This window comes from Geospiza fortis, unplaced genomic scaffold (assembly GCF_000277835.1).
Source record: "Geospiza fortis unplaced genomic scaffold, GeoFor_1.0 scaffold429, whole genome shotgun sequence".
Taxonomy (NCBI): domain Eukaryota; kingdom Metazoa; phylum Chordata; class Aves; order Passeriformes; family Thraupidae; genus Geospiza; species Geospiza fortis.
The window spans coordinates 393,733-409,061 of NW_005054411.1; the positions used below are offsets into that span (position 1 = coordinate 393,733).

Genomic DNA, 15,329 nt, shown 5'->3' on the forward strand with positions numbered 1-15,329 from the left:
AGGAAATTGTATTTTCCTAGGAACAATGTGAGAATAGATTACAAGAAAAATTACCATTGGGGTATCCTCTTTAATTCTCTCAGGATTTATACAATCACTTCAGTGAGAATAAAATCAAAAGGTATATGAGTAAAAGAGAAGTGTAGCAACTATACGTATTAGTACACTTTGGGGAACATGCACAGATAATGTATGTGTGTCTCCAAAAATTGTTACTGTATGAAATCTTTCTTCCCAACTAAGCCTAGGGAACTCAGACCTCTCTTTTCAGGAAGTATTCTTTAATTGAAACAGAAACAGCTGTATTTCATATCTCCCAGACAGTTTACATTGCTGCAAAAATCAACAGACACCTGTACAAAAACCAAGGCAGACGATATCTGAAGATAGTGTGAAGATATTTGAAGATAGAAGTGCCAGAACTGAGTCTGTGCAGGTGACAGGAGCAGAAATATCCAGAAGTTTCCACTTAATATGGGAAGGGTGGTAGAATGGCTTTCGATTCAGTGATAAGATCCCTCTTTCAAGCATCATGCCCACTCATCAACTTTTGGATACATCTCCTGAAGAACCTGCATCTCTTGGAATCCATGGTTTTCCTGCAGTCTTCTATGCAGAACAGCTGCCCTCCTGCCCTGTCTGTTTCCATTCATATATAGGATAGACAAGATATGAAAAGAGCATTGCAATGGATTTTGTGTACTGTAAAAGATGATGACTAAAAATTCCTCAGTTCATATTTAAAGACAGATAGCCATAAATTTGTATGTCAGAAAATTCCTTTAGGACACAAAATTCTTATTTGGGATCCTATCTGAGGGCTCTTAATTTCAAATCAACATTCTTACTTTCTCTTATTCACTCTTACAGGTATGGAACATGACTGTTTCACTTCTTTTCTTTGCAGTAATATGACTAAATAAATAATAAAAACATCCATGGAAGTAAAATGCAAATCACAGATTTCAATGGGAAATGGTCAGACAAATTTACCATTTTTTCAAATGGTAGCACATGAAGGTATGCAACTTTCTGTAAATAATTTGGTTGCAGTAATGGAAGTTTTGTAACATCATGGAACAGCTTCTGTCAGAGCTCTTTCATGCTGTTTTACTACCATGAATTCTTAATTATAAGACTAATCCGATGTGATTTTTACTGCTAGTGTAAACAGAACAAACAGTGAAATTTTAAAACCACATTTATTTTTAATACAAAATCCGTTGCACTATTACAGAAGTGAGCCTGTATGTTTACCCCCACATGCACAGATAATTCAGCATCTACAATTAAATAAGAGTAAAATGATATTTTTTTACCAAAACCATTGGCAAATCCTGTGAAGAAATGTTCTCTTTGTGCTTTGTAATCAGTGTTCATATAATTCATTTTGTATTTCAGTTCCCATTAAAAAAACTGACCGATGGAAAGCTCAAAGGTGCGAAAGAAGCTTATTACAGCTGGGTTACATTTGGGATTACTTCAGTTGTGCTTTACCTACAATATATACATGAAAGCTGCAAGGTGTCCTATGGGCTAATGTAGTGCACTGGCAAAAGCTCTGAATGGTTCAGTTGGAATCTGCAGTAAATGAGCAGATAACTATTTTAGTTTTACAGAAAAAAAAAATTAAGTAGATGCTTTAAAATACCATGCACACCATTGGCTATAGTACTTCTTACACAGTACAACATAAGCTTTCTTGGTTTATTTGTCTGTAACACCTAGAAGCATATAGCATCTACGCTTTAAGTGTATTTACAAATTCAACAAAATATCTACATATAAAAAGCTTACTTAAAATTAAACTTGATGCAAGTTATGAAAAACCAATTTATTGGCAAATGAAACTGAGCATTCCTTCAACCATAGGTTGTTATAAAAATTTATATTTGGAGGTAAACATTTGATTGATATAGTATGCGAGAAAATAATTTTTTAACCGACAAGGGTAATCCTTTACCAATAAACCGTATTAGCACTTGTCAGATGGAATGCTGTGGTCCGAGCGTAACCCCCACACTGCTTCAGGCTGGAGATAATTACAAAGCTGCCACACTGATCAGGCTGGGACACAGAGAGAAATGCACTCTTACCAAATGATGGAGTCAGCTGCTTTGGGTTTTCAATTATTTATTTTACAAGAGCTTATTCCTTGCTGTGTTAGTAAATAATTTAACTCTGATTGCGTTTTGGGATTTTTGTTTGTTTGTTTGTTTTCATTTTTGTTTTAAGTATTCTAAGGCCATGAAAACATGTTGTGCTGTAACTGTGTAGAAAGCTTTTTTTAAAGGGAAAAAAAATCATAGTCTTCTTTATGTAATTTAAAATATTTTAAACTTTCCATTTTTAGCACAACAGTTTCATAACACTTATCTTTCTTCACATTTTTCCTTTATTTGGCAAAGACAGTAGTCTGCTAATCACAGTTTACTGCACCAACTGATTTAGTAGTACAGCACATTACGGAATGCATATTGAATAAAGGCACTGAATGTACTTTGCCCTGTGTTTTCTGGAATATTTTCCTTAATTTTTAAAGTTTTTCTTTCAGTGACTGTAAAAATTCCAAAATGCATTGCAATGCATATTTTTTATGCCCTAAAATCAATTCAATATGTTTTGATGTAAAAATAGAACACTGTACTGCCGTAATACTTGACAGATTAAAAAGGCTATAAAGTAATAGGAGCAAAGAGCAGATAATAGGGTCTCATTAAGCATCGGCAAATGCAAGTGTCATACTTAAATCATTTAGCATTTATATACTGTACATACTGTTCCTAACTGTCTTGCAAAAAGACATATGATAGCTAGACATTAAGTCACCAATTTCACAACAATGTCCACAAAGACATTGAAGTTCTATATAATACTACTATAACACTCTGACATTGAGAACAGAATTCATATCCAGGGATTCAGCTGAGGACTGCATAACAAATTGTCAAACCATGTCTTTATAGTGTACACAAGATTATCTGTGAGTTGTGTAGGGGTTTTTTTTCCATGCATTTTACTGTATTTTCAACAGGAAACAAAATTACAAGCTGATGTTACTGTTTGTGTCAGTTCCCTAAAAAAAAAAAAGTAAAAATATCCAAGTTTTGAACAAAATTTGAATTTTCTATTTTGATTCATAGTAACATACCACTTACTGTGTCAATATGCTGTGTACTGGTGTTAACCTGCATATTCTCATAGCATTAACATCTGGTGGTGAGGAGCTCCGATACCTGCGTGTTCATAGTATGAGAAGGAGGACGTACAAGTGCTTTAAGCAAACTGGAGATACAAGGGGATCAAGTTCTGTGGTTACACAAATGAATTCATGGCATTTACAGGAGAAGGAGCCTCAGAGCTTTCATTTCCTTCTGCAGGTTCTTTCTCTTTTTTACCACTATATTGTCCAATAAAGGAGCCATCCTCATTGAACTGACCATTTACACCTTCTCCATAGTCAACTAAACTATCATCACTGTCTTCTTTTTTCACAGTTCTGTCTGAAGGTGTCCGGCTTCCTTTTTTTAGAGGTTTATGGTCCTCTGCATCGCTGCAGACACAAACAAACAAACATGGGATTAACAGATGCACTATTTATTAAGACAGAATCAGCCATGCATGCAGAGTTTATGAAAAGCATGTGTGCAGCCCTGTAATCCTTTAGTAAACCCACATCACATTGTAGAGACAAATCAATATGATGCAGTTCACATGGAAACATGGTGTAAGAATGGTTTAAACAGAGAATGTCTTCAGTGGAGGGAGGGGGAGTTGTGGTTTCTTTTATTTTTTTTTTCCCCCATCGTGCATGACTTTTCAGTGGTAAGACCTGGGCCCTTGGCTTGGAGGCCATGTAGATGCAACTGCAAGCATTAAGAAGTGGGTTGTAAAGCTATAAAAAAATAATTTGTTTGTTCTCCAAGGTAACAAGCTCATGATGTGCCGTGAAGTTAGTCTGTTAAACTTCTTAATTTCTTTGACTCCTTGAAAATGAATGAGGAATGAATTTGGTTAAATGAAATATACTGATTTTCTTTACTAGTATAAAGAAAATAAAAGAGCTGCATTTCAAATAATTTGTTACATAATGCAGGCCAGACTTGCAATTTTCAACCTTACCTTTCAAGAGACCTACATATTCCATTAAATGGGTGCAGAAGAAACAAATGAAAATAGCCTAAGAAGAAAAGCAAAGTCCATATCCTGATAGTGATCAGTATTGTATCAATAATAAGTTGCTCTTAAAATTTCTACAATATTTACTATATTACAGGTAAAGCAACAATTTAGCTTACAGTAGCTAGAATTGAGGAGATGAGAGCATGCTTAGTCTTTTTCATTTCTTATCAGATCCATCTCCCTACCCTACTCCATGACTGATAATGTTCTGACAATGATGATGGTGATTTGGAGGACAACAGAAAAAGGAAAGGAAAGAAAGGCCAGTAGAGAAGATCCCTGCAGCAAAGTACTGTGGTCTTTCCTTTGTCAGTGGAAAGCTGCAGCACCATCAACATCCTCAAATAAATTTGCAGCTGTGGTAGGCTTGTATTTAATGAAATAGATATAGCTGGGCTCTTTTCAGAATCCTTTACGTTGCACTTCAGTGTCAAGAGGAGGCAGCAGCTCCAAAGCATTTTGAATTGAAACCCACCATTGCCAGCTGCACTTTTGCGTGCAATTATATACCCTGTCTTAAACAGAACATGTGACTTGATTTGCATATAGGGTACAAAGAAAGGAAGTGGTTTGGGGCTTTTATTTAGATTCACAGCTTATGGGAAATATAAAGAAACACATAAAATATTAAAGAAACAAAATTACATTTTGCAATTTCTAGAACACTATGCTGAATATATACTCAGCAAATTATTTTAACCCTCTAATTCCTAAAACCTAGTATCTTATAAAATAATTCATTTTTTCTAATGAATACATTTATGTTAGCAAACACAAGCCCTGTTGAGAAACTGTTGCTAGAAAACCATTACACCCATTTTCCATTAAGCTGTTTCTCCTCATCACCTTTTTTGTTTTGTTTTGGAAAACACTAAGTTATTAAATTCTAAAAGAAGGCCACCTCTAATATCCATATACTTACAGAAAAAGCATACCAGAGATTTTATCATTCTGCATATACACCAGAAAAAAAGTGGTAGGAATATCTCTCTTATTTACATGTAAGAAAATCCTCATGCTCAAAGCACACAAAAGCAAAACCTCCAAATGTGACTGTATCACGGTTGATGTTTTACTTATTGTGGTGTACAAGGCACGAGAATAAATGTCATTGATCTGGGCTCACTGGTGCTGCAAACATTCAGGCCAGTAACATTTAAAAGACTGTACTCCAAAATTTCAAGAATGCAGCAGCAAAGTGAAACTTTTTGTAACACTGTGAACACAAGCAGATTACAGAGACATTACTGAAGAGAGTTCATTTTGGAAGGACCCCATATTTAAATGTTGAAGATGAAATTGAGTATTTAATACTCATACACAATGCAGTTTCTCCAATGCCCCCATCAGAAGGTATTAACAGTCATTAAAATAGGCTGCATGAGTCAAATGAAGGCCAGGCCCTACTTCTGAAATTGTAACCAGTTCTTCTCCCAGGGAAGATCTGCTTTCTGGGTTAGACTGTTAAGGAAAGAGCACTGGTATATGGTTTGCTGTTTAATTTCAGGTAAATAACTTCATAATTCTTTACATCATAATATACAGAAATTAAAATAAATCAAAATTGCAGTTGTATCATATTCCAATTGGTCATGAATCTCTGTGCAAATATTCTAAAGTATGACCCTAGCCAGTGTAATTCACTAGGTTGGAACATACATATATAAATAATATGCTGCTCCTGTATAAATACATCAACATTTTTGAGTTTAATCCAATGAAAAGCTTGATTTGCCATTACAATTTAGAAAAATCTGAGTATGAGAACTTCTGCTTTCTGTTGCTCTTCTTGTTTTCTTATTTATATTTTTGCAAACGAAGTTTATGTTAAGACAAACGATGAAGAAATACTTACATAGTTGCATTGAGTATAAGATTTTTCTATATTTTAGTCAGGATGTGAATTCCACAATCTCTATAATTGAATTCAAACAAAACTGCAGATTTACCCAGGAGTGTAACTGCATGGAGCTGGGTACTGTGTGAGAGCACAGTCACAGAAACTGCAAAAATCACATCTGAACCCAGGGATTCCTTCACTTGTTGCACTATATAAGTCTAGAGAGAGGTCCTGTCAGGACTCTGGCAGTGGAAAAACAAGTGGGATTATCCAAGATGCTTTACACTCCTGGTTCAGGAAAGATAACATATGCCATGGTGCCATTTTTTCTGTATCAAACTGGATCATGACTCTTAGACGAACACAGTGTTTTGGGTGGAAGAGAAGAAATTGAGAAAAATACCAAACAAATAGGAGAAGGAGAAAAAAGTGAACACATCAATGTTTTGGACAACACTTTTGCTACCCTGGGTATTCAAAACAGAGGAGGGGCTCTGGTGGTCTGGCAAAATGAATGTATTATCTGTTTGTTGCCAAGAAGCAAACTGCAAGAACTGGTGAATTACATTAGGAAGAGCTATAGAACACTTCAGGCTTTAGAATATATAATATTATATTGCCAAAACATGGTAAAGCCATAAATTTTGAGACTGTACCCACAAGGTTTGCCAACTTTGCTTACAACTGTTCATAAAACTATTCCAAAGTGCAATCAGGATAAATCATAGTTTCTTTCTGTTTCTGTTTGGGGTTTTGCTTGCTGACTTCTATTACATACCTAGTGTAATACTGTGATATTAAAAAATAAAGTGCAAATTGGGTTGACTAAAATTACAGTGGCAAATTGAATAAGTTTCTTTAAAGTGCCATTTATGCAGTGCATATAATTAATAGTCAGAAAACAACACTTGATGGGAACCAAACATGAGGTGAGAATGGGTATGCTTTATTTAGAGCCATGGAAGTTAAGTGTAGCCATACTTTTACTATTTTTTGCTGTAAAAATAAATTCCATACTATTATCTTTTTAGGGATGAAAATTTCTCGAAGAAGGCTCATATGTACCAATCATTTTGATAAGTACTTATATGTACCACATACACTTCAGTAAGAAAAGTGTTTAATATTAAAGCATATTTTAAAAGCATGATTTAAATATTAATCATTAATGATTGCTATTATATGAATATGTTTCTCTTTCTTCTTAGTTTAATGAAACACATATCAAACTTGAAGTTAATTATTAAGAGATATAAGAAGTATTAAGAGATATAAGAAGGTAACCATAACATAAGTGCAAAGAACAAATTTATTTGTTTAAAAAAAGTAATTCCATTTCACAAGCTTATCAGTTATTGAAAGAAATATGTACCTTGAAATCTCCTTTCTTCTTTCAACTTTTCAATTTTTCTTCCTTAGATATGGGTACATGCAGCAACCAGTCAGAATGGGGAAGACACTTTTACGATGCCTCTGCAGTCCAGCAGGCAACTAGTTCCCAACTAAACTTTGCCACATTCATAGACATGCAAAAAGACTCAATATATGGTTAGCAATATACTACTTTTCCTCACAGCACAACTGTCAGGTGAAAGGCAACATGAAACAAAGTGGGTAAAACATTCTGGGCTATGAGACACAGAAAGTAGATGCAGAAGATGAAAACTGTTAGCAGTAAATTCCTTTTTCTGTGATCTCAGGTCAATAGCCCAGAAACGTTTAAGTAAAAGTAATCAGGTAAAGCCACAGAAATACCTTCCTCTCTGGCTTCCCTGCATACTCCAGGAGAATCTGTCCCTATACTCAAGAGGTTTCTGCTACACTCTTAAATTATTAGGACTGTGAGTCCTAATATTATTACAGTCAATCCAGACTTCAAATAATTTTACTATTTCTTATTTAAGCACACCTATATTAGTCTTCTGAGCAGTTTTTCATTAACATCTCTGTAATTCTCAATCTTCAGTCCTGACAGAAGCTGGAAAAACTGGGTGATGAAGCTCTGGCTTTAAAAAGCAATGTGCTGAAAAAGTTGTTAATCACACAAGTATTCAAGAATTAAAACAGGAATTGTCAAAGAAAGTACATGTGTGTAAATTAGAACACAGTAAGACCACTGCCAAATCCAATTGGACTGTTCAGTTCTTCAGGCAGTCCACTGAGATAACGTCTTGTTCTGGAAGGGACCAAGCTTAGAATTACAGTCCTGAGGCACAAATCATGGCTAGGTCCCTAGGGAAACACACCTAAGCTGCAAGTTAAGTGACTACAAGAGAAAACCCGCACAACTGTGGTTACAAACTTTATTTTCATTGTTCATTAGCTCAGAAGAAGGAAGAGTACTATCTTGTCTAGCAATCCCAGAACTCTCTGCCACAGTGTTTCACAGCATATCCTAGAATTTCTAGGAAAAATACTGTGTCAAAATATTGAAGAAAAGAGGCAAAATAATTCACCAAAATGTGCAAATATCCCGTGTTACCACACTATCAATCCAACCACTGTAGTTGCCTTGTCCTGTTTCATCTTCCCAAGAACATTCTGCAGACCACTGGACTTTCATCCTTCCCTTGTAGTTGTTTGTTTTCAGTCTTCCTACCCGTGAACTCACAGGTCTGTAGCTGCCATAACTTCTTAATTTCTCTCCATTTATGGACCAAGAGGAAAATTCAGGCTGATTTATACACCTACACTGACCTCAACACACATCTATGGTAGTTATTCTGTTTCTTGCAGGTTCTTGGTGGAGACAATGACTGTCCACAATTTACTGTCTCAGTCTTCTACAACTCAGAAAACCACTGAGAGTGCAGAGAGATTGCTACAGAGGCTCTGTTTTCCCTTATTATGTAAAAATGAAGGAATACATCTAGTCACAGGAATATAGCATCCATAGTCATTCCATAGTTCCCAAAACACCTGCATTTCCTAAAGCATTATTTCCTTCACTAGATTAATATGGCAGAAAAATCTGATGTTGTCTGGTCCTGCAGACCAGCCAACTCTCACATAGAAACTATTCTCTTAGTTGAAGTTGAGGAGTGCAAAACTTGAAACAAATCCAAACCATCCCAAGACCACTAGGAAGCCTAGAAATGGAATGCGAAAAAGCCCTCCCCTAAAGAGGGGGGATTTGAGAGCTATGATTTCTCTAGCTTAATTAGTCATTAAGATTTAAGTAACTTCATAATTTAAAACTTACTTTGAAACAACTAATTTTCTAAGCACTGGGTTTATTTGTCCAGAAATACTGAAACATTTCCATGTCTTTCACTCTTCTCAGTTCCTGAGAAACGAGGAAGCAAGTCTATGTTCTTAGAAAGTTCCTCTTGATGGTCTGATATCTCTCTGAAAGTGAGATGTCTTTTCGTACTTGGCATGAAATGACTGTGAGACCTTATACTTTCCCTTCCCTCCTTTGAACTTTGGAGGAGAACGCAAGGAATTCACACACTTGTGAGGAGAACAGGAAGAGCTTCCAGCAGAGCTCTTTTTTTTCCTCTGATGTAAGCAGTGCTTGTGTTCTGAGAGATCCTTCATGATCTGGACTAAGGATTCACCAAACAGCTTGCCCCCTGTGTATGGTAAGGACAGCAGCTTACATTTCAGATCTAGTGATGAGCTCCAAGGACGCAGCCAGAGAGCTCTCCAGGCTACAGTGAGGCATGCCACATTTTTAACAGTGAGTCTAAGAGAATCCTCAGCTGCATCATGGATAAAATTAGCCGCAATTTTACACAGCCTGTGTTTTCTCTGCATGGCACCAGATGGGACCCATTTCTTTTTGAATCTAGCTCGTTCTTCCTCTAACCATATTAGTAAAGCTTTAGAAGCATAAGTGCAGTAGATAGATACTCCAAGCTGGGCTGCAACTAGCTTGAAAGATCTTTTAATTGCTTCCTCAATCTTTCTGTCAGTTGGATCTTTAGGGAGAGCATCTGTATTATCAGGCACTGACAGAACAGAATTACCAGTAACCAATACTCTGTCCACCTCAGGCAAGGTTCCCCACGAAGCAGCTTTATCCACTGGAAAAGGATAGAGCTTACGTAGGACTGGTGGGGCTTCATGCTTGCCTTCGGGATTTCCCCAAATCCTGCAGACAAGATCTTCCACAGCTGAGTGGATAGGAAGTGCATTATCTACCTTGTCTTCTTCAGAGGGGATAAATAGTTCTTCAGAGGCACATTCAGATTTGGAAGATTTTAGCATTAGCACCCTCTTTATGTGTTCAAAAAGGTAATTCTGATTCTCCATGTCAAATTTACGCAGAGGATCTGGTCCTTCTGGATCTTCTGTAGGGGACTCAGATGCCACCTCCCCATCTTCAGGGTCTGATTCAACCTCCAAGGCCTTGCCAGCCTCAGGTTTCTCCTTCCCAGAAGCTGTGTGATCTTTTAAGCTGTCCATATGATCAAACTCAGAAGTCTGGGAACTGCTCCCAGATGCTTCTAAGGGAACCAGTGGAACTTCTGCAATTGGTACCCTGGGATGCTTCACTGAATGGGACCTAGCCTGTGCCACAGATGTTATGCTTTGTCTGGCTGCTGTCAAAGCATCCTTTAAGACAGTGGCCAGCTCAGGCAAGATTACAGATTTCATTAGTGAATTCTTTTCAGATTCGGAGAAGTGAGTAGGAGTAGAAGGTCTTACCTTCCTGTGGCAGGAGCTCTGAGTGTCATCTGAATCTGAGCTGCAGTCTGGGGTCTGGCTGCACCAGTGCTGGAGAGAAGAATGCTGCCTTGCCAGTAAGCCACCAATTGAATTGCAGCTGAGGGGTTGCTGGAAAGGGGATGGCTGTCCTGCCTGAGAATCTGAGCCCTCCTCCGACCCCATTATGTGTTGCTCAGAAGCATGATGTCTAGAGCCATGCCTGTACTTCCATTTGTCTGACCTCTTTTCCTCTTGGCAGAGGGAAGCAGAGACAGAACTAACCCTTGTAAGTTCTGAAGACTGCCTAGCCCTCCTCCTGGTGTAGGAGGTCTCTGATCTGGTGCTGGAGTATTGATCCCCTGACCTTCTGAAGAAGTTGGATCTGTCAGATCTCACAGACTTTGCTTTGGTAAAGACAGAGTTTGCTTCAGGAGAATTGGCACAGCTACCTTTTGTTTTCTTTTCCTTGTCCAGTTTCTTTCCTGTCCAAGCAGACATGGACCTGAAGTGATGAAAAAAGTTCAAAATACTCGAATTCCTAGATCTTTCAAAAATTACATTTTTTTCCAAGGGAAACCCTATACCCTTTTTCCTCAAAGAAGCACCGCATCATGTGAGGCAGACAAACTGGGAACTGAGTGACTGCAGTGATGCTGGGCTGCAGAGAGGATGACAAGGTATCTTCTGTAATCTGACTGGTTGCTGCTCCTGCCCTGTCTCTAAGGAAAAAAGAGGAAAGCCCAATATAGACTAATTACACAGAAATACATTTTTAAAAGGAGGTTTTGCAGGGTACATAGAACTCTCCCATTGAATAAGTGTGAAAGCTTGGCATGCATCTGCCCATATTCACTAAACATGAGTGAATGAATGCATTATGAAATAATTTAATAAAGCTCTAGATCATTCTTTAGATTAACTCAAGCCACTTAAACATGGAGACATAAATTCAAATCTTGCTACAGGTCACAAATGAAAGCAGGCTTGAATACTTATTCCAGGCCTGAGAAAACATGCATTGAGGTCACATCATTTGTACAATTCTGTACAAAGGTCAGTTTCTGCTGCTGGAAGTTCCAAGTATCAAGAACCAGTGGAGGAATGTATGCAAACTAGGCTTCCCAGGAAAACTTATATAGTACTTTTTAAACTCTACTTCCAAAGATAGCCTCATACTTCCCTTTTTATCAGTTGAATTTAGGTAATTCATATGCACTTACAGCAGAATAAAATACTATGCTGAACTCATGAACCGAAGAATGGAGTATATTGTTTTTAATCAAACAAGAATAAACAGAAACTGCTCCTCAGCATTCAGAACTGTACATCTAGTCCTGTCAGATCAAGATGTACATTTTCCTTCTATGAAGAACCTATGGCAACAAAGTAGATCCTTCTTGAAAAAAATCTGTGTTTTCTATGTACACTTGTAAATGCCAAATCTTTGCAATAATAAAGAACTTCTATGCTGCTTTTGACACAGGAATGCACTACAAAATCTATTTCATACCCACATAAAATTTTTGTACTAATCAAAAAACAAATAAACTGCTTATTTAATAAGCTATATTCATAGCTGTTGTATGAATAGTCTTGCCAAGGCATGCTTTTGGTAATGCCAGATTTGGCTAGTATAAAGGAGGAGTGTCAGGAATAAGAGCTGTGTTGCATGCTTTGAAGCTGCTTGCTATATATCTTGTACTGAAATACGTGAAAGGGAGATTTGTTTTCTTTGTAGGACACTCCTTCACTTCTGTGTATAGCATCACTTCTTTGTTATTGGATTAGGTGTTAGTACTGGCAGCTATTTTAATACATTTGTTTTCCAGTCAACTTAACACCAGATTGTCTTTGTTAGGCTTCAGTTAGAAATTTATTTTCAAGAATGATAATTCTCAACATAGTGCCCTAACTGAAAGGACACTGTATCTGGCATTTGAACTCTCTGAAAGATGGATTTGTAAATAAAGATTCCACACTTTGACATTCAAACACATACAATTGTGTTTGAATGTGGTTTTCACCTTGCATTAGCAAATGGCTTATACTAAGCTTGGATAATTTTTTTTTTCTAATGGTGTGGTTGAAATGTTATTTTTAGTTCTAAATAACACAGGATACAAAATCTTTGACATGGAAAAAAAAGTTAGTCTTAAATTAATAAGTGTGATAGTATATACAGTACATGTGTGATATGAACAGTGAACATGACAAACCACATCAGCTGCTCACCTGTATTCACCAAAGGTTCCATCATCTTCCTTCATAGGTTGTATTTCTGGATCAGCATGTGCATCCTCCTTTTCCTTCACTAAAATATTTGAAATAATAATTTTTATCACGAAACTGCAAGATGAGAAAATCTAAGACCTTAATTTCTCAAACTGATCACATTTGGCAGGAATGTCTTTTAAATAAAAACTATTTTTTAAATGGGTTCTTAGGCTATTTTTTTTTTTGAAGAAAAAGATGTGCTAATTAGTGATAGGATGTTATTTTCATTCAAGTATGACTGCAAGTCATTTTCTATTACAGAACTTATTCTTTATTTTATTTCTAGCAAAAAGAGAGAAAATTGTTTAAAATTCTGCTAAAATAACTTATTTACTTAGATTATTAATAGATTTATTGCTTAATCAAATTTGAATTATTTAGTTCTACTTAACAATGTTCTCTATTTCTTCTTGATATTCTTCTCATAATGATTGATAAAACTGAATCAGATTCACTTTTGTTCACTGTCAGTTTGAACATTTTTGGCTTTAATTTCATGTAGTAAGCCTCCAGATGATTTTAGATTTTTTTCCTATTATTAATAATTCTCAAAATACTAGGCATGGTTTGTTTCTTCTTTTCTACAACATGATCAAACCCAATGTAAAGTCACATACACTGGAATCTAAATTTTACACAATTGTATTTCTTGCACATTCTGGTTTTAGGTTTAATTCTTGTTCACTGGTGGGAATAGATCTAGGCATATAACTTGTCCCTATAACATAATAAATTGCACATTGACACAGAAACCTACCAGCACCTGAGGAGTCAGGTATTTACAGATGACATATATTCCTATAAGTTAAGATTGTTGACAGGATAAAACAATATACTGCCTTTAAGAATTCTATTTATGATTCTTCCCTTTGCCTTTTCATTTCTATTTTTCTGGAATCTATTCAAATCTTTCCCTTGTCTAGCAGACACAGTTATATAATCCAATACACAATCTCTTGTCTTTTACTCTGGTAATTTCTACACTTTATTTGTACATCACTGATTTATGTGCCATTATTTAAGAGGATGTTAATCATTCCTGACAGTATTTACTAAGTCCATAACTGCAGTAACACATAAGGCCCTGAGACATATCAGGCTGCTATAATTTTCTACTGAAGTAATGAATTACTTCCTACGTACCACAGGCAACCTCAAGTTGACATGCAAAAATTATGATAAAAAGAGTTCATAACTTAAATTTTCATAGATTTCATAACTTAGTGCTTTCCATTTGTCACTACCTGTGGAACAGTACATTTGCAATGACCCAAGAAATACAAAGTCACTGCTAGAAACACTGGTACATACTGATTCTGGAAATCTTAAAAGCAGTCCAGATCCACCTTTATATATGTATGTGCATATGCATAGGTATCTGTGCATGAAAAAATGGATACCTTGCAACTAATAATTCTGCAGAAGCAGCAGAAAGGACAGAGGATCAAGGATCCACAAAGTAATGACAACCTTAGCATCCAACTGCCCTCCACACTTTTACTCAAAACCTCTGTTAACCGTCCTCTAGATGGTGGTTTGCTCCATGTCCTCCCTACTCTTTTCAGTTTCATCACTTCACTTGTTTCAGTCACCTGAATCACTTTTTCTATATCCTCTGTTATCTCATTTTCTCTTTAAAAAAATCAAAATATTAGGGGAAAAAACTCTAAGATGATGTCTTCAGCCTGTCATATAACTCTATGTAACACGATGTGTTCCTTAATCATCTGTCTTCTTCACAGGCATAGGCAGCTGTAACAGAAACTTCTCTTACCTAATTTTTGCTGTCACTACAAATCTTTGTCCTCTCTAACAGATTGGGCAGAATAGAACTCTTGTACGTAGTAATGTGATTTTCTCATAAAAATAATCTGCTATTCTATTCCAGCAGATTTCCCTATGAAGAGTTAAATTTCTTAGTGTTCCCTGACACTAAGTTTTTAGAAGTGCACTGATCAAAATAAGCAGAAGAAAATAAAACAAAGTGCAGATTTTTCTTTTATACTTTTCTAAATGCATCCATATTTGTCATGCCCAATTAACAAAATGAACTTCAAGAAGTTTGAGTTGACTTTAAATAAGCATTCTAGAGTCTAGATATTTATTCCCAAACCTTAGGAGAAAATAATTTTTCCATTAAATCAAGATTTTACATGAAACTTAGCAACTGTACTTTCTATTGCAGCTAGAATAGGAGAATGAAAAATCAGATTATCCTTGGATGCTCAGTTGAAGTTCATTCATAGTCACTCATCCCTCAACAGCTGCTCTGAGATCCTATCCAGCAGTACTGTGCAAGGTACAGTGGTTCTCACTATCCTTTTCAAAAGAGCTTTGGTCTATGGAGCTGCTCCAGAGAAAGAAATATAACACTAGGGAA

General features: G+C 36.3%; 1 protein-coding gene across 22 annotated transcripts in view; it reads right to left on the reverse strand.

The window, feature by feature from the left end:
- Nucleotides 1–264: 264 nt before the first annotated feature.
- Nucleotides 265–15,329, reverse strand: part of NRCAM (neuronal cell adhesion molecule) — a 101,954-nt gene continuing 86,889 nt past the window's right edge. For 21 of the 22 annotated variants that reach the window (XM_031061366.1, XM_031061374.1, XM_031061365.1 and 18 more), the window contains 2 exons: nucleotides 12,908–12,986; nucleotides 265–3,553 (listed from right to left, as the gene is read on the reverse strand). In XM_031061366.1, the coding sequence (XP_030917226.1) occupies nucleotides 3,316–3,553; nucleotides 12,908–12,986 (317 nt within the window). In that variant the 3' untranslated portion in view covers nucleotides 265–3,315. Of the gene's footprint in view, nucleotides 3,554–11,209; nucleotides 11,395–12,907; nucleotides 12,987–15,329 lie in introns of those variants that run through there. The other variant, XM_031061372.1, reaches the window with a different exon arrangement.